The 25,006-nt window shown below is 41.3% G+C and overlaps 2 protein-coding genes across 3 annotated transcripts in view; one reads left to right on the forward strand and one right to left on the reverse strand.

Moving 5' to 3' along the window:
- The window catches only part of LOC145438215 (uncharacterized), a 171,199-nt gene that overhangs the window by 77,363 nt on the left and 68,830 nt on the right, over positions 1-25,006 (reverse strand). The window lies entirely within an intron of this gene.
- Positions 18,373-24,778, forward strand: LOC145437098 (heparan sulfate glucosamine 3-O-sulfotransferase 3A1-like). Its single transcript, XM_080314269.1, has 6 exons — positions 18,373-18,789; positions 19,880-20,043; positions 21,424-21,598; positions 22,250-22,434; positions 22,756-22,840; positions 23,993-24,778. Coding segments are annotated over exons 2-6 (735 nt in total). The 5' UTR covers positions 18,373-18,789; positions 19,880-20,041; the 3' UTR covers positions 24,281-24,778.

The raw sequence follows: 25,006 nt of genomic DNA on the forward strand, positions 1-25,006 counted from the left end.
AATCAAAATTCTCTTGGTACTATTCGCAACATGTTTCATACCTATATTATTGGAGCGAACGTGTTATCGTGGATTTTAACGAGAAACTCGTCGATAACATTCATCAGATGTCAGGTTGTTTTTATCTTGCAAGAGCTCGATATCGCGGGTGGGTTGTCAAAAATGTAGGAAGAGACGTCGCGGACATGTCGTCTCAATCATGTACAACGTAACATAACGTTTGATCACATATGTTGAGATTACCGGGACTTTCTTACACTCCACTAAAATCCTGACAGAGTGGAATCAAAGTTTGCACAGTGAGCACGAACGTGATTCGAACGTTGGCACCATCCCCATTGTTTATTCATTCAGAGCGAATTCGAAATAAGTAGACGTGAATCGATATCTCACGCGAGGGTTTTGATACGATGTATGACTTCATCAGTTTTCGTTGTAGTCATTGCTCATAACTGTTTCAACAAGGAGTAGCCTAGAACTTCTGCAGCAGGGTTTCCGCCTATATCCCGTCCTTACAAGCCATGGATCTTACTGACGGACCTCCTTAACCCTTCAGCGCAGGGATTTTAGATACCTTAATCGGCACACACGTTGACAAATTGTCAACCCGGCATTATCTTGTGTTTTTCAATGTCTCATGTTGAATCTGGTATTCTAGGGTGTTTTATATGGATAAAACCTTACGAAACGATCACTGATCCTAAGTTGGAGGTCTGTTTTAGTTAGAGGAAGTCGCAAATCTACGAAAAATGTAAAAATTTTCAATTTTTTTCACTCAATTTCGCTATGGTTCCGGAACATCTAATTGACGGACCAGCGGGGCTCGTGCACTTTCTGACCAAACTCACTACAGCCTTACGAGGAAATGGGTTTTGAGACCGAAAGTGCATGATCCTCGTCCTAGTCCGGGTTCGTCAAATTCAGATACGAGAATTAGGCTTTTTTGGCCGTGATGCGTGATTCGCAAAATACCACTTTTGAAATGTTAGTCACCTTGAATAGCTCTCAGATAAAATGCGAAGATACCTCAAATATGTGAATGCGGTACTAAACTTGAATATTGCTTTAAAAACTAATTCCATTGCAGTGGACTTTATTGACTCGAAGACTTTTCGTGTTCCCCTTATCAAGACTTAACGGCACAATATAAAGCAGGAGTTTCCATACAATTTTATAATTTTCCATGAATACATACTGCTAATTGTCTCTCGAACGTCTTGTATAGTTTGATTTCCTCTTGTGTCTGTGTTGTGACTAACCGTTATAGCTGAATTGCATAACGTTCCTTTTCGTTATTGCATCATTACGTCATACTTTGCCAATCTGTTTTTTGCTTGCATCTCTTTCCATATGCTTCTTATTGTGCCGTTACCTCCCTATTACCTCTACTGCAATGGATATAGTTCTGAAAGCAATTTTAAAGATACCTCAATAAGCGATGTTTTGCCGGGTATATTTTAAACTCAAGAACAACGAAACATAGAGCACTACAAAAAACTGTTCAGCATTCCAAGCAATATTCGTTCTTCTGAAGTTTTCTGTATCTTAAATAAACCCGTCGGCTGCAAGTGTCACAGAAAAAAAACGAGTTTGCCTTGCACATTTGTAGCATCTTCCTCGTTTGATACCCCGATCGGTGCGACTATTATTATTAATAATATTATTATTGACGAAAGGGGGAGTGACGCTTCACGTGGGCCACGGACTAGAATGTGCGGTCGGTATACCAAAATGCTGGCATGAGCAGTGCGATTGAAACTTCTTGAAGTAGCAGCATCGATCAGCCCCAACTTTTCAGCAAGAAGTTTAGTTTCTCCTGACAATTTTCTTTTGTGGACATATACGGCTGAGCGAGCTGAATGGTAGGTAGAGCTAGGGCCTCGATATCCGGCCAACTGTTCATCCACAGTCAATGCTTCCTTAGGGATGTGGACATTGCGCAGATTATTGTTGAATGCTTCCCATTCCTCGCGAATAGCTACTAACTTTTCATTTCGTTTTCTTTCCGGTCAATTGCGACAGATATCAAAACGCATGCATCGAAGCAGAAATCTGAATCGATTTAGTTCCATAGCCTCTCTATAAAAGGGCCTACTATCCAATGTTCCCTATAAGCTGCGCACGTGCGCGGCCGCGCACTGCTGACAAAGTCGCCGCGCACAGAAAAATATGTGCCACGCACAAAAAAGTCAAAGTGATAACCTTTTTTTCAGTCGTTGCGCACTGTTGTCCAATGCAGACTTGGACAGCTAGATAATTCCATTTGACTAATTTCACTAAATTAAAGCAGAATGCCAGTAATCTAATTTTAATTGCTAAATGTTTCTATGCTCCAATTCCAGTGCTAATCTGGTTTAAGAAATGCACCTATGCTCTAATTTTAATTCTAATTATTATTGTCTTCTGGAAAATGCCTTATTGTCCGCGGCATTTTGCAGCAAGTTAACAAGAATATCCCTCTCGCGCCAGAAATTCAGTGCCAAGCCGCCATCGCACTACTTACACAGAACAGTCATAGTAGCTTTATTGTGACGAATCATAGCCACACTACATAGTAGCTGGAAGTCTGCAAACAACCTTCTAGTTTCGATCACAAACAGAACAGCAGCAAAGAAACGATAGTTATTACAGGCTTGTTCAATTTCATGCCCTGAGCTACATCAAGAAAGAAGAGGATGATTGCTTCAGATCTAACCAAAGAAATTATATCAGACCAGTGGTTCTCAACTTTTTTGTCTTTGCGGACCCCTTTTGAACCGTTACGTACCATACGGCTGACCCCCAAAGTTTTAGTTAAATATTAGCTCAATTATTGTGCAACCGTCATCTGTGGTGTGCAGTTATTAACTGTGGGCTAGTGATGAACAGCAGCAATCTGTTTCTAGACAATAATATCAGGCTATTTATATATGCAGAAATCAGGTAGACTTCTATTTGAAAGCGATTTCTGTAGCTGTATTTCTTGAAATACGTGAACGTGTCTCGAAAATCGCTCCTTCGACTTGACATGAGTGAGTGCCGAAAATTGATATCCGCAAATGGTGGCGAATGTAATAATAACGCATAACGCTTCTGACGAGACATTTGGGTATGATCGCAACATATATGACACCACAATTGAGAAACACATTTTTTAATGAATGGTCCTACTTGGTAATTACCAACCAGCCTATTCATTTATATCAAGCAGCTCATCTTTTTGTTACCGCGGGATAGGCTACTATGGTTGTATACATCACAGGAGAAAATGCTGTTTTTTTGCAAACATTGTGATTTAGCATGAACGAACTTGATTGTTGCTGTATTTCTTTCTCATTCACAATTTCATTCAATTTCAAAGGTTTTCGCGAATTCAGCAATTCTAATTCTTATCTAAATTGAAAAAAAAACTGTGTAGCTCTAATTCTAATTGTAGTCTAATTTGGAAAAAGCTGTATACCTCTGATTCTAATTTTAATCTAATTCGAAAAAAGGTTTAGCTCTAATTCTAATTCTAATCTAATTTCGAAACAACTATGCTGCTCTTATTCTAATTCTAATCTACTTTGGAAAAGCTGAAAATTTTCTAGTTGTCTAAGTCTGGTCCAAGGGACCGCGCAGTGAGTTGGTGAATGCGCGCAGACTCGTGAAAAATTAGAGGGAACATTGCTTCTATCAAAGGCCACAATGCACGTAAATCAGTGAAGTTATCTCTGTCCAAGCCAGCACGTATCATGATTGCAAGTCCTGCCTCAATTTATTCAATTGTAAAGTTGTGTTTAGAACTGGCGTTTAATCATGCACATCACCGACGAAAAGCCTCGAAAACATTTTAAAACATCACTAGAAATTAACCAATGCTCATCTATGGCTCTGTTCCCTTATAGAACACTTGGTATTTGGTGTAGGCCACAGAATGTCCATGTCGAAACGGATCGACTGTCCTAGAACCGATGCATAGCCTATTCATTTTTAATGTGAAGTAACACGCACTTCAGGTTTCGTGTTGAGCTGTTCGTAAGCAGTCTCCGCATTAATCTGGCTGTCTATAATAGACAATGTAAAAGAAGCCCTTTATATATATCATGGCAATAAACCAAAAAAAGAGTTTGGAAACACATTTCCTCGATTCCGATAATATGAGACAGTATATGGCCAATGGAGAAGAAGAATTAGCATGATAAGTAGAAGCGGAGATTAATGATGATAAATTCTTTAAAGTTATCATGATAAGAACTATTTTTAGAAAAGCAGACATCTTGTTTCTTTTACTGTTTCAAAACAAGCTTAAAGGGCCACATATTTGGGTCATGTACCAGAGTGAACAATTTTCTTCCACATAATATACCAACAATACAATGTTTATTGTTTGCAAACTTTTACGTTTTACGAAAGAGCAGTCTGCTGTCATAAAATGCATTGAACGAACAAGTCTACAGGACAGATATATAAAGATAGATAACGTAGGGAACTAAATTAGGTACGGAGCTACTAATCACAATCTTTAAACGAAGATTGATACATAAAAATGATAACTGGTACCGACTGAAAATAGTTTCATCCACATATAAATTCATGGGTAGAAAGGAGGTCCTGATTGAACGAAGATAGAGAATCACTGGATTCAAGTTCACCGAAACCTCAGTTATGCTGTTCTACAACAACCCAGGTTTCATCATTATAGAGGATTTCAATAACAATATTTGATCTGTTGCTGTGGTACGCTCACCGTAATGTCGCTAACGAAAGCCGAAATTTGATTAACTTATGAAAATGAGAAAAATACATACCGAAAAAAGCTGACGTGATAGAGAAATTCTGAGTACAAAATCGGATTCAGCAACCTAATAGTACCCTAAATCAACCATTAAAATTTTTTCGGCAAAATGTTTTGGAAATTTGTAGACCAGTGTAATTTTGTGGGTCGAAAACAGCTTCTGATTGAACGGAGATAGAGAATCACTGGATTCAAGTTCACCGAAAACTCACCCATTCTGTACTACCACAACGCAGGTTTAATGATAGATGATTTCAAAAACAATATTTGATCTATTGCCATTGTATGCTTTCCGTGATGTCACGAGCGAAAGCCGAAATTGGCATAAATTCATGAAAATGAGAAAATTTCATTCGGAAAAAATCTGCCGTGACAGAGAAATTCTGAGCACAGAATTGGATTCAGCAACCTTATATTAGCCTAAGCCAATCATTAAAAATGTTGGCGCAATTATTTTTTCAACTTTTTATACCAGTGTAATGTAATTACTGTTCAGACAGTGATTCACTGAATGCACATGCAACTTTCCGTATGGTTCTGGTTATCACTCTGTGATCATGGTTATTTACTACGTAGTGACTTAAAAGTCCAAACTTCCATTGTTTCTGATTGTTGACATTTTGTCAACAGATGTGCCGATTAGGGTAAAACGCAAATATGTCATTGTGTAATCAATTTACCTTTTGGGAATTTCTACAGCAGTACGCTACTCATACGTTTTCCATCGTCACTGAATATCGCTGAGCAATTACATAAGGCACGGGAGTAATATCGAATAAAGAACCGATTTTGACAAAATGTCAACGCATGTGACAATAAGGGAACCGTTATTCTTGTGTTTCCTTGTTGTCCTTGTAATTTATATTTTATCAGGTGAATAAATAATATACATCTCGTTGGAGCAGACACTATCTCAGCATGTCAAACGGTTTGTATAGACGTCATGTAATAGTTTCCTGGGGGGGGGGGGGGGGCTATGTTGCTCAGGTGCTATATCAATTCCACAGCATGGATCCGTCCAACCTGAACTATGGATAAAACGAGTAAAGGACTGCTAAGACATTTGGTTATATTGCTCATCGCCGTTGATTTTATTAATATGAAATACTCACCACCAGTCGCATAAAATACATTCGGTAGGCTCGGGCTATCATGCATTGGGTTTTTCGAAGAAGAGGCGGCCATATGAAACTCGATCCGCGACACGAGAAGTGTGTTGTGAGCACGAAACAATATTCGTAAGCAGTTTATTACTTCGGCTTAAATGAACTAATACCTTGACTACGATACTCGCAATACCAACAGTTAAGACAACAGCAACATAAATGAAGAACGGTTCTCAGTACACGAAACAGGTAGGCAGTCTGCAATCATTACAGTCCACGCCAGTACATTACGACGAATGATCTTTAACACAGAAAGGTAATCACAACAAAACTGAAGTCGGTACCAATTTGACACCAAACATACAACATTCACCCCTCCTTATTTCAATGAGGCACTGGTTGTCCGTATCTATTCGGTGGGACGCCTCGTGTTATTCTAGAGGAGCGGCGAGGTACAACTTGCATTTCGTTTGAACGGGAAGGAGAATTGTCCCCTTCGTTTGACGGTTCTTCATCCTTCTGGGTAACGAGCTTGCAACCCTCGATGGCATCGGGGAGCTCCTGAATAACTGGATTTTCCTCCGGAACTTGCGGACGAGGACACGGGGCAATATCGGTTATTGCAACGTTTCTTTCTCTTCCATCGACGTGGCGTACGTTCGCATACAACGGGTTGGCGTTCAACAGTTCCACTTCCTCCACCGAATCGTCGTTTTTATTTGAACGGGCGTGACGTTTCAGGAACACAGAACCAGGTTGGGATAACCAAGTCGGCAGGGTCTTTCCGCTGGGTAGCCTGCGATTGAAACCAAAAAACAGTTCATGCGGAGTAGAATTTGTACTAGTACAAAGCAAGGAGCGAGTCGCTCGCAATACATGGGGTAAAGCTAGCTCCCAGGATTCGACGGGTAACTCGTGTGATCGAAGGTATAATCGGATCGCTTTCCACAAAATCCCATTATAGCGTTCGACTTGAGCATTTCCGGTCGGATGATAAGCGGTAGAATGGCTGCTTGCAACACCCTTACAGAGTAGGTAATCTTTGATTTCGCGAGACATGAACGAACTACCACGATCTGAATGAATGTAATTAGGCGTACCACAAAGCGCAAATAGCTCATCTAGACATTTGATAACAGTGGATGACCACATATTTGGACAAGCGAAGCAAAATGGAAAGCGTGAAAACTCGTCAACCACTACTAGTGTATATCTGTTACCAGAGTTCGATGGTATGGGACCTTTGAAATCCATGTTTAAACGCTCGAACGGTTTTGTAGACTTGATAAAGACTCCCTGTTCTCGGCGATAAAACCGAGGCTTGATTTCGGCACACACTTGACAGGTCGAGCATACTCTTTTAACATCGGACGTTGAGTAGGGCAAGTTCTGCGAACGAACGATATGAAGAAGCCGGGTGACTCCCGGATGACATAGCTCTCGATGCAGTTCTTCGAGATTACACGTGGAAATGGACGAACAATGGGCTCGGGTCAGGGCGTCGGGCGCACTATGCAATTCTCCTGGCCGATATCGAATATCGTACGTGAACTGCGCCAAATCTATAGGCGCCAACACTGAACCTTATTGTTCTTGATTTTCGACCGCTTTCGCATATCGAACATGAACGAAACAGCTTCCTGATCCGTGATCAATGTAAATCTTCGTCCTGCCAAAAAGTGCTGCCATTTCCTCACTGCTTCGATAATAGCGGTCGCCTCTTTCTCGACGGCAGGGTAGTGCTTTTCGCTATTGTTGAGCGTGCGGGACATGAAAGCAATAGGTCGGCCACCCTGATTCAACGTCGCCGACACCGCGACATCGGAGGCATCACACTCCACCACAAAGGGCTCGTCGTCATCGATCGCTTGTAAAGCGGCGTCCTCCACGCCCTTTTTCAATGCATTGAAATCATTCAAGCACTTCGCGTTGATTGGAAAATCGACACAGTTGATCAAACTTGCAATTTTGTCTGAGAACGCTGGTATCCACTTTGCGTAATAGGCAAATAATCCCAATGCCCTCTTCAGAGCTTTCTTGTTTGTAGGTGGAGGCAATTCACGCAATGGTTTCAATCGCTCCGGATCAGGTTTTATGACACCACGACCAACGCGGTATCCTAATATATCCACCTCTGCAACCGATGAAATGGCCTTATTGTGGTTGAGGGTCATGTTTCTTGCACCCAACGCATTCAGCAAGCGCTCAACATTTTTATCGTGTTCCTACTGTGACTGGCCTGCGACAGTGACATTATCAAGGTATGGAAACGTATCTGTCAGTTTATCCGAATCGACAATCGCGTCCATAGTTCGTTGAAATGCGGGTACACCGTTCGTGACCCCGAACGGCAACCGATTGAACTCCCACAATCGACCGACGGCTTCAAAAGCGGTAGGCGCTTTATCGGACTCTCGTAGCTCCAATTGGTGATACGCGCTCTTCAAATCAAAAGTTGAAAATACTTTGTATTTTGCCAGTTTTTGTACGATGTCCTCTATGCGAGGTAACGGATAGGCATCGAGTACCGTAAAGCGGTTCACAGTTTGCGAATAATCTATGCACATTCGCTTTTTACCGGATTCTTGATTGGTTACGACCAATGGCTGAGCGCGCCATGGTCAACTACTTGGTCTTATAATTCCGTCTTTGGACAGCTTGTCAACTTCACATTCGATGAAAGATGTATCTGCAGCGCTATAACGCCTTGATCGCACGCACACTGGCTTGAAATCTGACGTAAGGGACTTGAAGAGTTGTGGACATTTCGTGTTAGATGCTAGAGCAGCACAGGTTCTACGGTCCTGAGATGCTATAACGAGTTCCGGGTCTTTGCCATTATACGTGAACACCACGCGTTTGTGCCGTTTCTGAAAGTCTTGAGCAAGTATTATATCGCAACAGAGATCTTTCATGACGCCTAGCGTGACATTTTTGTAAACCTTCCCGTTTAACAACAACTCTACGATGCATTGACCAGAGATGGATTCTTTCAGAGACTTTGCCGCCATCGTTACGCAATCTGTATAGGGCAACGCCCGCAATTTCATCGCTTCAACTGTCCTTGGATTGATGTAGCTTAAGCCACTTCCAGGATCCATTAACGTTGACATTCGCTCGTCTTTTAGGAATGTATCTATGATTGCGTAACGCAAACATCTTGGTGCTTCTTGTATAGCGCAGGACGAGGACGAACTATGTTTCGTGGATACTGTTTTTCGAGTGGATGCATCTGCTACACTTTTGCAAACTTTCGAGTAGTGCCCCGTCTTCCCACATTTGTAACAGGTGGATGAGCTTGCTGGACAATTTTTACGGGCATGTTGAATTTTGTCACCACAAAAATAACATTTCCACTCGCCACGATGCACAGCTGCTGCAGCGTTTTCACTTTCTTTGTCGGATGCTGCTTCGGATTGAACGGTTGCTATTGGAATCTCGGCACCGCCAGAAGACATGTACGAGGACGAATTTCTTTGTGCAATGTCCAAGGTGCGGGCCTTCCTAAAGGCACTGTCAATTGTCAATTCGGTTTCCTCCAACAACCGCTGCCGTATGGCATGCGAAAGAATGCCGTTGATGAAGGAGTCTCGAATAAATCCGTCTCGGTGTTCAGTTTTGGAGACTGCAAGAAAGTTACAATCCTTGCTTAATCTGCGTAGTTCTTGCAAATATTCATCCAAGCTTTGTCCGTGCTTTTGTTTCGTTGTCGCCAGCACATGACGTGCAAACACCTTGTTATGTGCTTTGACAAATAGGTTGTCTAACGTTGCAATTGCGGTTTCATAAGTCTCAGCTTCATCGATATACTCGAAAAGGACATACGATAAGAAGTTTGTAAGAATCTTGAGTTTTTCTATTCTGGCACTTCCTGTCTCGAAGGCCGCAAGATAATTCTCGTAAGTTCTTCGCCAATGCTTCCACTCTTTCTCTGACGTCGGGCTATTGGGTTCAATTTCCAATACCTTCGGTTTCAACGGCTTCAGTGCTTCAGACATTGTATCGTCAAGAACTTTAGTTCATTTAATTGTTGTGAGCACGAAACAATATTCGTAAGCAGTTTATTAGTTCGGCTTAAATGAACTAATACCTTGACTACGATACTCGCAATACCAATAGTTAAGACAACAGCAACATAAATGAAGAACGGTTCTCAGTACGCGAAACAGGTAGGCAGTCTGCAATCATTACAGTCCACGCCAGTACATTACGACGAATGATCTTTAACACAGAAAGGTAATCACAACAAAACTGAAGTCGGTACCAATTTGACACCAAACATACAACAAAGTGTTTGCATAATACCCAGGACCGAAACAGCATTGGTCAGCCACCCCAGAAAAGCGTTGGTCTTGGGCTCCCCATAGAGTGACAAACCAAACCATGGGGGCTTCGCCACCCAAACCCCTCATCAGGCTACGCGTTTTTGCACCTACTTCTTAGCGAGTTTTGTTGTACTGTCTAGTGAGTCAGCTAATATAGCCTATGACTCGCGAAGCGCGAAAATCAATTCTTTATATCCATTTTTTATCCTCTGTGTATTCACGTAATCAGATTTACTGGTAGGGCTGAGTGATGTGTATTGGAAAATGTAGGGCCTGTAAATAATAATTAAACATCTTCGGGCGGACCCGTCGGTATAATGACTTCTTTACATGATGTTATTTCGTGACCTCCTGTCTGATATGTTAAAAGTTATTGAAATCGCCCAAACGTACTAAACTAAAAGACGCACACGATTTTAAATAGGTATTTATTCACTGGCAAAGAATTTTTCCGTGCGGCATGGCATTCGTCTTGTGGGGTTCAGATTGCCAGGACAGGAACATTCGGCGACAGCCATTTCGGCGCATATGGTCAATCAAGCATTTATGTATAGATATCGAAGTTTTCGATCAGCACAAGTGTAGTTGGGGAGACCGGGGACAATTGTAACACTATTCGTATTTTCCAACATTACGTGTTTTTCTCGTAGAAATTTCACTTCCAAAGTTTTATATAAAGAAGCCAACAACTCGATAGTTGATATGAAAACTAAATTGGAACTCAATCAACAATCAATCATGAAAATTTTGGGTCGCAAAAATCGCTGCTCAAATGTTACAATCGCCCCGTACCCAGGGGCAATTGTACCACCCTTGCGGGGCAATTGTAACAGTGCTATTTATAACTAAACACCAACTAAATGAACAACGAAAACGGAAGCACAAATTGTAATATTGTATGAAACTAAAGGAAGAGACGTTTGAACGCTTCCAGGCTACGCCCCATCGCATTTATGGCATCTGAGTACAATATCACCCTTCGTGTCTTGTTCAAGCTTAAAGTGTACAAGAGACACATTCATTCCATCATCTCCCTACACATATTCGGCCTCTTCTACCAAGGTTCTGTTGTTCAGCGGGCATAATGGGTTGGTCATTCGGTCACCTGCGAAGGTGCGAAACCGACCTGGCTAACATATCTTGGTTGAATGGGCCGATGATAGTATAGTAAAACGAGGACGCAACATTGTGTGGCGTCAAAGCTATAATGACATTTATCTGTGCTGTAGAAAATTAACATAAATTGTTCACATTAAATATCAAAATGTAAGTGGGCCATGATCAAAGTCAGAGAACGAGAATTAAGACATGACTATTGAAGTTCGACACACCAAAAGTCGATCAACATGAGAACGGGTGGTTGAATCACGAAAATAACCGAACCGTCAGATTCACATCACCACTATTGTATGGCCGTTTCGACAGATGATCATGTTAGAATTAGTATCGCAAGGCAGTATCTGTTCTGGTGAACTTCTGGCTGTTGCAAGATTATTCTGCAGTAGATGAATGGTAATACCAACATATGAACAAAGACATTCAGAATTCATAACATATTGTAACGGGGCAAAAGTAACAGAGTGTTACGATTGCCCCTGACACGCTCGACCATGATTAGTGTCTTAGTATGGTACCTTCCCGGCGATGCAAGTCCTATTCTTTCTATCACCACGGTAGACTATAGTAACATTGTTCCAGCTACACATATTACGTTGTAACTACTTGAGGTACTATTCGTCTAGACAAATTATTCCAGACCAGAAAAACTTTACTCAGGAGTCAAAAATTTCGTTTTTTGCAAATTATTCCGGGGTTTCGCATCGTAGCTCAACGTAACTCCAGGTATAATAGGAGAGGTACCTACTGCATGCGCACTTAAAATATCAAGCTGATTTCTCCATCCTACTAGCGGTGAGGACGATTGTTACATTTGCCCCTAGTTACATTTGTCCCCGGTCTCCCCTTCTCTTCGGCCAAGGTTTTCTCGCTGCCGATCGTTCTGGTACTGTTCTCGGACTCGTATGTTACAGGGCCTACAACTTCATATGTCTTAGTGCGTCGTGGCGCGTTAATGGTCGACGTCGAAATGTCCATTTCTATAAATTAAGCGTTTTTTTTTGGGGGGGGGAGGGGTGGAAGAAACTATATTTGGCAACACTAAATCACGCGTAGCATGAAGTTGCATGAATTTCCCCCCAAAAAACTCAATAATTTAGTTGATTCACGAAATAATTAGGGCTTGGGGTGAGGCAGTTACGGTCCTGTACCACTACGCCTGACGTGTCGCCTTAAAAGGTAAAGCAAATAATAATATTTGTTTTAACTACTTCGTGGGTCAGAGCATCCCCGACCTCGCGTTTTACCAAGTGCTGACGTGGCATGATTGCGAGTTGCACAAAACCCTAAAATGATCAAGAGTCAAGGGGTCACTTCGTTGAAATCATTTGGCGTAGTTTTGTAGTTGTTTGATGTACTGTCTTCTGCGCAAGAGAACCCTGTTGGGTCTCGGCAGCAACACGTTTCGAAGTGTCGGAGGCTGATACGCGCTCCTACCCTACGTTGCTGTTCTTACGACGTCTAATACGGAATACGAATACGGAATACGGCATCATGATAAAAAATATTGGCCTGGTCTAAATGACCATCGTATTCGACAAACACCATAAATAGCACACAGCAATAAAGTGTATTTTAAAACGTTATACCAGGGATGGGCAAACTGCGGCTCGCGATCCACATGCGGCTCTTTTAGCCTTTAATTGCGACTCTTTTATGATCGTACTGCACAGCATGCATTTTGCTAGAGCACCGGTTCTCAACCGGGGGTCCGCGAAGCAATTTCAGGGGGTCCGCGAGACTTCTAAATTTTTAAAATGGTTGATAACGTAATTTTTGTCTTATTTTTTAATTTGAGAAAGCATGAGGCAGTTTTGCACCACAACTGCTAAAACCTCATGTCTCATATCATCATCATAATCGTCTGACATGAACTATCATAGTGTGGAAATTCATTTTCATTGCCAATTTTCCAATAACCTGCTGATACAAACATATTGCTGTTTAGAGACGTTTTGTTGATGTTTGTGGAAAAAATAAAAATGTGGAGATAGTAACGTCAATCAGGGTGACTTCGTAATGTCTGCGAAACCTTTTCGATTTGAAGTTGTCAGTCTCGTCAAATTAGAGAACAGTCGTTTAAAATAAAAATTTCCGGAGAATTTCCCTAATTTGTCCCAATGCAGGGATTGAAGTCTCGCCCCGAAATCCACTTTATCCTGTGATATACATAACCACTATTTGAGCAGCTTCCTGGAGGTACAGAACTTCAATATACAAGTGAATAGTATATTCATATTGAAATGAACCCGGATATTTTTGGCTGACACTCGTCATAAATCGGACAATGATATACCTGCTCTTGAAGCTCGGCTATCAGATTATGGGCATTCTTATTGCGGATGCCCTATCGACAAGGCTGATTTTTTGATGAACAAGGAGTGTTTCGTTGCTATCAAAGCATTACGCCCCAACCCTGAAATTCATATCACCAGTTATATTGGTATGCAGCCTTGTCTTGTTAATGTTCAATTGTTCATGGCCGAAAATGTTTGCTGGTAAATATATATGTAAACCCGATCAGAACAAGTCGTTTCATGGCAGTCTTTCTCAGGTTGGAAAACTTGGATCCATTCTTTGGCGCATAAAATTTGTCTATACTTTTTGATGAGGATTTCACTTTGACGGTAGAAACTCTCTGCGGGTCGATCAAAATGCCGCCGCGGGCCGAATCTGGACCGCGGTCCGTATGTTGCCCGTCCCTGCGCTAGATGCTGGACGTGATATATTCATAAAATATATATTTCTTCATTTTGGTGCCATAAATGTTGCGACCACGCCAAAAGTATCGTCGGAAGCGTTATGCGTTAATATTGCATTAGCCTCCATTTAGCTTTTCGGAAATGGTTTTCGGCACTCGTTCATATCAAAACGAAGACGCGGATTTTCAAGACACGACCACGTACTTCAAGAAATACAGCAGCAAAACTAGCTTTGAAATAATAAAAGTTTACCAATTTCTACATAAATGTTATTGTGTTATTTCAAGACAAATCATTATTTTGCTGTTTATCACAAGCCTACAGTTCATATTTGCACGAGACAGATGAAGGTTACTCCATAATAGAGCTAAAATCGAACTAAAACTTGAGGGGGTCCGCGAGGGTCCGTGACGGTCAAAAGGGGTCCGCGAAGCCAGAAAGGTTGAGAACCACTGTGCTAGAGGTTTAACCTGATTATAGATAGAATGATAGATGCATTCTATCAGGTATTTACAATATGGATATTATTTTCGTGTTTCCTCTTTCCCAATCGTTTACGTAACACATGTAAAATTTCGGGAAAGGTGCCACAACAGGGTTAGAAATTTGCAATTGAACTCACGTATCGAGTTCACAAACCTTTCCCTCGTAAGAATGGGTGACTGGTCAATAGCGCTATTCAAAAATAACTTTTTTTCTGGATTCCAGCTATTTACTGATTTAATTGTCAGGTTACCCTTGAAAAACGTTGCACGCCAAATTTAGCGCATGAAGCAGGTCTGCGTACCCCTTCTATAAAAACACTAAAAAAAATTACCTTGATTTACCGCGAAATGTCAGGAAGCAGGGTGGCCACTGGCCAGCCACTTGACAGTAATATAACATTACCGTCACTCAATGTAAATTTAACTTAAACGTGTCCGTTAATCTAACTTTACACGCCAGACTGTAATGTTACAGTCACCTCAGGTATATTCAATCCACATTTTCTTCTGTACGTTTACGACCGAGACTGTAATTCTACCTACCTACCTACAACCCTATATGCTGTCCTTGAAAATCAAATTGCATGCCAGGTTGTAACTTCATGTAGCCTACATCCATACCTATCCCAAAGCAACGCGATACCAAAACACCGCAAACGTTTCTTCGCGCTCTCAAGACGACATTTGGAAAACTGTATATTCATTCATGATTCACGATGAAAATGTATTGCTGCTGGAGGTCTAATTCTTGTTTAGGAGGCATGCAAATATAGCACGAGTGGTCCCAAGAAAAGGTGAATTAATTCCACCGCCGGATAAACTTCCAATTGTTTCTTTTTCTTGTCTTCATTCTTTCTGTGTGACTAGTATCTTGCAGTTCCCCTAAAAATAATTCATGTGTAACTCGCTGCACTAAGCTAAGTTGCTAACCTAGACATGACTTATAAATAGGCTAACAAAAATAGAACAAGTCTTGAAGTACCGGTACTGGTACATTGTGAGTTGACGACTCCTCATTTGACATGATATGGCAGAGATTCATGACTTCAATGATCAATGTATTGAAAGAAAAGGTGCCTCATTTGATGCGGCATGTGAGCCAAACATATCGAGCAGGGGATGAAAACATATCTAAGCTATGACCCGATAAATGTCAATAACAAGCTAACAGTTTCAACTACTCCGCGGCAGAATATGTGGTGTCGCAGGTCATTATACAAGTCGACTACCCAAAATAGAACAGAGAATGGGGCGACTGAAATATTTAAATCGTGAAACCAAAGTCATCTGGGTGGTGTGCACAGTCGTAGATATTCAAGGTAACTAAAACTATACAGTAATGTACCTTTTACTATGCGCATCCCATTCATCAGTCCTGGGAATCTTCAATGAAATTCTCTACTTTTTTCAATCACAAGTCACAAGCTTCGCACCGTCAGCCTTTGCATGCTCAAAGCTGAACACGACACGCAGGCGACTTTGAAATAAGTGATATTCATCCGCTCACATATGCCACCAATAATATTTACTGTCCACGTTATAATGTTCAATCTAGGTTGGTTTTTCATACAGAAACATCTATCAACACATATAGTCTAGGCCAGAGGTCTCAAACACGCGGTCCGCGGGCCGCATGCGGCCCGCCAAAGCATTTTTTGCGGCCCGCGACGACATTTTAGATTTTTATTGATTTCAAAATATTTTAGTGTCACATATATCTTTTCAGGTTAGAAAGTCAAAATCCCCTCTTAAATTGCCCCGAAAGCCTGAAACTATTCGTCAAACTTCACTATCACATCAATTGCAAACGCTACCATGCAGTGGGAAATTCACTATTTCGCCACATTTCCAATCCATGATGACAAAACCTGACCGTTAGACGATTCGTGACTGGAATATGTGAGTTGGACTTGGACGCGACGTTTCGTAGAATTACTCAGACTCGGGCTAACTCGATGGTGAAACGAAAATGACTCGAGTGGACTCGGAGTGCCGTGAATTTGTTAGAACCATGGACGCAACAAACTAATCGCGTATCAGGGGAATAGTAATATATCAGAAGGTCGAAGGTGTGTGTATGTGTGTTTAAGTATTCATGGTGTTTGTCGACTACTATGGTCATTTCTTCTTATTTTCTGTAACTGCCGACTTATAGCACGGCCCACCTCTAGGCTTTCGTAAGACACCGCTGACGCGGATGAGGTGGCGAGGAGGAGCCTGGGCAAACCTCCAACACTTAAGTATCGGAATTCGGAAGTCGACCTCGGTCGGACTCGAACCCGCACCCATTGGTGTTGCAGCCGCGGATGATACCACTGCGCTATCTCGCCACCGGCTATCTCGCAGCTTGGTATTTCGCTAACTAAGCAAGTAGTTATTGCAACCATTGGCAATCTGTCAGTTACATCTTTGGTCGCAAACCATGTTATTAAGGCCACTTACAGGTATACCGAGTACCGTAGCGGTACGCTCCAACGATGTAACAACAATGGGCCGTTCGGCGTTCCGACATTTCAATCACTAGGACTCATTCATCAATATATTTATAGTATATTTATATTTGTTTCTGCTCCTATATTTGAAGATATTTGGTCATGAGATTAATAGCCTACTTATCGAAAGTATATCCGAATCCTGGATTGGAATTACAATGGTCAACCTAAAAATGTTTTGACATCAGATCAGTCTCTATTATCAATCTGTTAAATTCAAAATATTCATAGTAGCTGCAAAATTATAACCCGATAGCTTTTATGATGGCATCATTCATTTGTCTGCCCATATGGTGTCTATATGTTATAATTAATATATGTCAAGTACAACAACAATTCTATTCAAATAGTTATAAATGTGATTACTCTTTTTTTGCCAGGCCTAAATTTATACAAGAGTAAATCACATTTTGATGATGTGTGTTTACTGATAGTCTGCTGGATCGGCTCACTTTCAATAGGACAATTCATTCCCGCCAAATAAGGCATACTTGGAAAGACAGAGAATACCCCTATACATGTTGCGGCCCGCGGCGTCGTCAAAATTGGAAAACTGGCCCGCGAGCACATTTGAGTTTGAGACCTCTGGTCTAGGCTTACCATATTTTGGAAATCTAAAAAGAGGACACTTTTTCAGAAATTTGAGACTTACAAAGCCGGAGAAGAATTCTCAAAAACCGGTGAATTTTTCCCACTTTGTGATCGGTTGACTAAAAAAAAAGTCATCTTTCCGACCAGAGCTAAAATCACCCTTATTCACTCCTAAATACCCGCCGGAGCGTCACTTCCGTGCTTATTTACGGCATATCACTCGCAATTTGCTCTAAATCTGACCTAAATTTTCAAAAAAGAGGACAAAATCTCAAAAAAGAGGACGTATGGTAACCCTAATATAGTCCCTTTCTTTCGCATCGTATATATTGATATTTATTACTCCATGTGTGGTTCCCTACTTACTTACCTAACCGGACGCCGCTTGTGATGTCACAGTCGCACGTTGGTTGTTTACTACGAATCTCAGAAAACCCCGCAACGCGTACACCAAGGTAACCTATTATAGGTCGCCGTGTCCGCCATTAATAAATGGTCAACTGAGCCTGCCGTGCTGTTATTTCTAGTTTCAGGAATAAGATGATATATCCTAAACTGATTTTTGTAACTCATCAGCCCTATATGTGACAACAGATCTAACCGCCGAGACCGACCCCGTGTAGCCAAAGCCTTATAATATAATGTCTATGGTGTAACTACATTGTCAGCTGTTTCTTGCACCCAACTACAACTATACACTATACCGAAATTGGTACTAGGGTCAACCAGTTTCGTGTGACCTAACCCTGTCTCGCGAACGAGGTTGAATCAGGTCAAATCGCAGCAAGAATGATATCACAGTGACATGCACTTCCACGTATACATTAGCTGCTGGGGCTTGGAAGCTATTCAATTTTGCCAATAGCTTGGTAAAATGCCGTAGCGAGTAACCGTCAGTAACCTTGCGAAGAAATTCTGGTAACTTGACTTAGCAGCTAAATTTATTTAATATTACATATCAAAATGTAAAATGACAAGCTACACGCTGCTATTGGCTGCGACCGGTAATTCGTTGTAAAATTTACAGAAATTTCTTTGTAAATCTACCAGATTTTTTTGTGTGTAGCCATCTCAAACAGTCATTTGTTGCACAGAATCTATTTGATAGACTTGAAAGTTTCAGAAAACGAACAGCAGTACCATACTAAACGTGCGTCAGCAGAAATTTTTGGACTTTCTCAATTATGCCGCCGAGTTTGACGAATCGCCGAAAAATGTGAGTGAGGTCTACCTGGTAATGAATGATTTTATTAAAAAAGTAGCATGAGCAATGGGATCGCTCATTCGGTAAGTCAAACATTCCGTGATCGTTAGTAGCCGGACTATGCCCATGATCGCCGCCTATTAGTGTTCTCGAATAATTAGTGGAAATGTATAAGTATAGTGTTTCTGGTGAAAACCAACTGTGTTCACTAAGACATCTCTCTCAATCGATACAAGAATACCCGCCGTATACCTCGCCGCATGAGTTGCATTTGACGTGGGTCTGTGAAAATGCAATGCAACCTTTGCATCTGTTTAAACAACACATTATTTCAAGTCACCAAGTCAAACATTTGATAGCGTCGAATATTTCATACGCGTTCGTACACGAGTCATGGTATTGTGACCGGGGCGTGGGGGAGCTGATGTAAAATCCAAGACTTAGAGGTCAAGAACAAACTCTGTTACATCGGTCTTGCCGTTTCATGAGCCTTCTTCTACCTGTTCATTACATCGCATTGTGTCTTGTGTATCGCATTATACCTTGTGTGTGTCTTGAACGGATGAAAATAATACAACCTCAATATTTTTATCCTATCGATGCAACTTGACATATTATAACGAGCAGATTTCGGCCGGCTCTGCAGAGAAATATTCGATCGATAACCCGAGAACGTTGTTTCTAAATTCTAAGGTAGGTTTGCGTTTTCGTTTACCACCAATTGGGCATGAACACACAATAACATCTGCCGGATCATCGCATGTACAAATGTCCAGGTGTTACAGAGAACGCAGAACAATGTTCGCAATAACAATCATGCGCAAAAAGGGGACATTTCGGCATTTTCGAGCGTCCGCGGAGAACCATTCACTTTTCATGAGAAAGGGGCACAAATCCTCCTAAAAGAGTACATATGATAGGCCTAACTAAATTATTATCTAAATGTCACATTTGATTAGCATACACCTCGTCACATGACCTTGTGTAATCGACGGGCTTCCGTCTCTGAATATACGAGAGGGAAAATGACCCGACTAAACAGCGTCCGAATGTTAAGGTATAGGGGTAGTCGTTTATATTGATAGTTACGTTTACTTTTCAGTATCGAAGAAAACGATTGCCAGATGTTATCAACATCGGCGTGGAAAAGTGCGGGACGGGGTTTTGGAGATATATCCTACAACGGCATCCGATGTTGTCATTTCCCGAAGTCGCGGAATCATAATTCTTCACCTACAATTGGGACAAGGGTGTTCAATTTTACATGTGAGTTCTAAAGGGCCCCTGTCGTAAAACAGATCATGATGTCCTCGGCTTGACTTATCCGAAACGATGCTAGAGTTCTTCATCTTGAATAGCCACAAGAATCTTGCGTAATTAAACATACGGTTACCGAGTACCGACAGTTAAGCATGGGACACTTTTGTATCGTCACTCAGCATGTAACATAATAACCCTAGAACTAACCGTAACCACAAACATAACCCTGAAATTAACCTTCATATATATCTTAACTCAAACTATAACCCCAGCCCACCCCAAACGCATAATTTAATCCGCACGTCGAAGCGTCGTAAGAGCATGCCCATTGCCCATTGCTAAATGCTCAAATTTCCACGGACCAATATGAATATCTCAGTATTAATTCTAGTGATTCGAGTACTGCGATGAGTTGTAAAACTGGGATTGTAGGCTACTCTTTGTGGTGGCATATAGGGTATGTATTTGAAGATTTCACATCATTCATCCTGGCGATGCATCAATATTACAATAATAAATTCAAATAGGTTCCTTGTGGTACAGAATTTGAATATTGCAACGAACAACACATTCATATTCGCAATTTATTCACTATAAGCTTTTCAACTGACCCTCGTCGGTAGTGGCCGTCAGTATAATGCGGAGATTGCAATTCGAAATGTAAAGATGAAATAGGTAGTGTGTCGTAAGAATGGTATAACAACAACAACAACGAGAGATTTCACAAAACGACGAGAGCGTTAAGCAAAAATGCAATTAGTGCAATGCAAATAAGCTATAATATATAGCCAGAGACGCAACGCTAATGAAATACACGCAGGTAGTAGAGTCGGTCCTTTTGCCGACAAAGAATCGGTTGCTCGAGTTTTATTATAGTCGATTCGAGAATTCGAAAATGAATGTGAGCGAGGGTTGTGAGTACCGAATGCTTCTGCGTGACACGCGAAATAGTCGGGTGGCAACTAAAGCCGCGGGAACCTGTGTAATCTTGGCGGTCGGTAACGCCAGTATACGAATTAAACACAGCCTTTTACTCCAAATGATTGAATACACTAGCACAAATGGAAGCACGCATAGGAATAGGAACGTAGGCCCGCAGAAATGTGCGAGAAGTACAGTAGGTCCGTCTGCGTACACAGGCAAAGACTAGGATTTATAACAATGCTTTGCGAGAATCTTCACAACCATGAAGTGCCGAATTCACCCGAATTTACCAAGCGCCGAATTCACCAAGTGTCCTATTCATTGGTAACCAAATATAAAAGTCAATGAGTCATGCAAGAATTACTGAAACGGGATGTCTTCAGTAGGCTAGGATATAATTTGACAACAGTGGATCTTATTTTTGTCCTAGTGATCATCATCTTTCTGTATTGACCTTGTCAGGGACCAGATGCCAGAAGCTGCACAATATCACAAAGTAGCAGAAAAGACACCAAGTTACTTCAATTTTGTGTCAAATGATGTTCCTGAAAGAGTGAAGTCGGTAGTTCCGAACGCGCTACTTGTGGTGATATTATGCGATCCAGTGAACAGGACGTATTCGGATTTCGTTCACGAAGTAAGGTCTCTGCGTGTATAGGCCTATTGTCGCACAGTGTAGGCCTACCTGCCTTTGCCAGTCGAACACGGTTTCAATTACCCATTTGCCAAGTCTGAATATGGGATCACATTATAGCTTATGACAATATTGACACTTGCAAAGCAGATTAATTGACATAATATAATGACTTGCAGTTTTGTTAGCAGTTAAGCTACTTATTCTTCTACTAAGTATAGCAATATTGATGACTTTGACCAACTGTGATATTACGTGAATGTACTAATCACTGAATTACTGTTCGCGTATAATAGGGCGTCCAAACCCCCACGGTCGTGTCCTATGCATCGCATAATGAAAGGCCAAGTACTTACTATAAATAAACTGGCAATATAGCCAATCTCGCATCGAAAGTCTCGCTTGGTATGGTCTGAATGCCCAATGCCCATTGTTCATTGTTACGTTCGTGTTTGATCGGTAAATTGCGAGATACTGGCCTAAGATGCCACTTGATGATAATAACAATAGGATTTCCTCCAGAGTCCACTCACTACTATACGTGCTTGGGCCTCGTACAGACACAAAAAATGCAAGCAAGTATTGCGCGTAGAGCACGAAATGGTTTAAAAACAGACACCGCGATGTTACCTTCTTTCACCCGTTTATATTCAGATTATAATGAACAGCGTTCCGGAAGGTAGTGATTTTGATTCTTACATCGCTGGAATACTCAACGAAACGAAGAAACTTTTGGAGGCCCAGGACGACGATGATGTGATCGATATAATTTTCCAATCTCTTTCGGGAAATCCAAAGCATATGCTGTCTACAGGGCTGTATTACTATCATGTGCGAAGGTATGGGATTAGGGGAAATGCACTGGCTTTTGGAAAGCGTGTGCATGTGCACTGTGCAGTGCATGAGTGATTCAGTACGAGCAAGGTCATACCCTTTGTCAGTATCAAGAGTTTTGATAATGAAAAATCAAAGTGCAATAATTTGATTGCAAGGCATCTGAATTGACTCCACAGCAAACTTCCAGTTTCATAAAAAATTGGTACGTATCAGATGTTAATGAACCAACCTAAACCAGAGAGTAGGCTGCCATAATACATTCGTACGTACAATCCGTCGATAAGCACGAAGCTAGCGAGAAGACAATGTTCGTTTTATTATAGGTGGCTTCGTGTATTTGATCGAAAGCAGATGTTCTTTATAGACGGCGAAGAACTCGTAACTGATCCCGGGAAAGTATTTGAAGAGGTGACTGCATTGATTTTCTGTCTGCAGTTACTTTCTATTAGCTACCACAGCCATAGAAGCGCTAATTATCGTTGAAGTTCGAGCTTGTAGGTAAGTGGTTCTTACCTTTACCAACGTGCTGCGGAACTAGGGTTGCAATGAAAACAAATGGTTGTTTTAAAACACTTTGTTCAAAACATGTTTTAATAGAAAGCATGTTTTAAGCGGTGCTATAAAAAGGCCTGGTAAACTGTTCAACACAATTTGTGAAAGTCATTTGTTTTGAAATTGTGTTAAACTGTTTAAAACAGGTTTTAGGTTTTGCTTCCTCCGCGAGATTTACGGCGGGTTACTGTACTAATAAACCGACTGTAAACCGCTGTATATCTCTGTCGGTAGCCCATATTTGTAGTCCGATATCCGATATATAAGTTTCATCACTATCACCGTTACTAATTCTTGGTGAAATTGTGGACTTTCTTACTACTAGAAGCGAATTAGGTATCCAGCGTTTTCCAAGCCTAATTTATTTATATCTGACCAGTTGCCAAAAAGGTTGATTACCGGTCACAGCGTCATACAGTACATCACATGAGAATATTGCCATTCTACACTTTAGCATAAGCCGTATAGGTTGAAACATATTTTACGCTATATCTCTGTCATCAAAGTAACCCGATTGTGCTGTTTCCTTCCTGCTAACTTGTTTGAAAGTAAAACCAGCAGCGCGTGAAGCACGGCATAATTAGAAACTCTATTCCTATTGAAACTTTCGCAGTCCTGAGAACTTGGGCCAAGTGTTAGAAATGTTCAGCTTGGCCAGGTGTTAGAAATGTTCAGCTTACCGACGCGTGTCTGATATAATGTCTGACACGAAACATTTGACATTGAGCTATAAACTGATATCGTAACATGCGCGATTGCAAGTGATATATTTCTGAAAATAATGCTAAACGTGCATTGCGGTCGTACTCTACAGCTAGCATACGATTCGCACTTCGGTCAGTAGCCAAGTGAAAGATGTATTGGTCCGACATCTTGCTCAATGCGAATTCGATTGCAGATTTATATTGCGCGATAAATGAGTACCCGTACCTATAGGCTACTCTTCACAAATGATATTTTTTGCTGTCGGAACTTGCATTTAAGGGAAATTAATCGCTACTGTTACAGCTTCAAGATTTTATGGGAGTTCCTAAGCTGCTCTTGAAAGAGGATTTCGGAAAAGGTCCTCATGGATTTTATTGTCTTCGTCCCCCCAAAGTTGCGAATGTGGATGGGAGTCGAACTGTCGTGAACGAAAAGCTAGATTGCCTGCCGCAACGCGCCAAAGGTCGCACGAGGTTCGGGAACTCGGGGCATGAACCATCTGCAAAAACAATTACTCAATTACGCCAATTCTTCCAACCTTACAACGGGAAACTGTACAAACTCTTAGAAAGAAGATTTGACTGGCAATAATGACTTTGCTCCCTTATCTCATAAACAGCATGACGTCCCGTCCCACGGGGTACCGGGCGATTGTACCACCTATTATTCAGTGCTATAGCAATATTAAAAACAACATATTGTCGTAGTCGCGAGCACTGACGATAGCGAAATCGCTATATTTCCTGTGCCTTGCATGTAGTTTCCAAGCGGGGTGTACGTACATATATCTTGCACCAGTAACGCTCATAACTAGCCAACTAAATTACCTATTCTCTTAAAGCTGCTCAATATAAAGAAATCGAAGATTTGACTATTTTATTTATATTACTCATCGAAATGAGTGAGCACATAGGCCACAGGGCTTTGGGTTTGCACTATGGTTTTCCTCTTATAAAAGTGATATAACAATCTGTATCTGTATGTGAACTCTACACCAAGTCGTCGAAAATTGTTAATAACCAGTTCTTCAAATCGTTATCAGGGTATTTGGATCTTCATTACTTGGCAACATGAATCGCATCGACCTTTGCTTCTTGTTATTAGATTTTACCGGATTATAGGCTTGCTCTATATGCGTCCGCTTTATGACTGTGAGACCAGCACTTAGTATTCCTATCGCCTGGTCGTAACTAAAACATTTCGATGGTAGCTCATTAATTACGGCTTCGTCAGAAATACTGTTGGTGGGAAGGATGACAATAACTCAGAGCACTCGATATGCCTCGCTTTCAAGACACACACCCGTCCGTTTCCAAA

This window comes from Botryllus schlosseri, chromosome 4 (assembly GCF_051294905.1).
Source record: "Botryllus schlosseri isolate E-star chromosome 4, Bs_hap1, whole genome shotgun sequence".
In the NCBI taxonomy this organism is placed as follows: domain Eukaryota; kingdom Metazoa; phylum Chordata; class Ascidiacea; order Stolidobranchia; family Styelidae; genus Botryllus; species Botryllus schlosseri.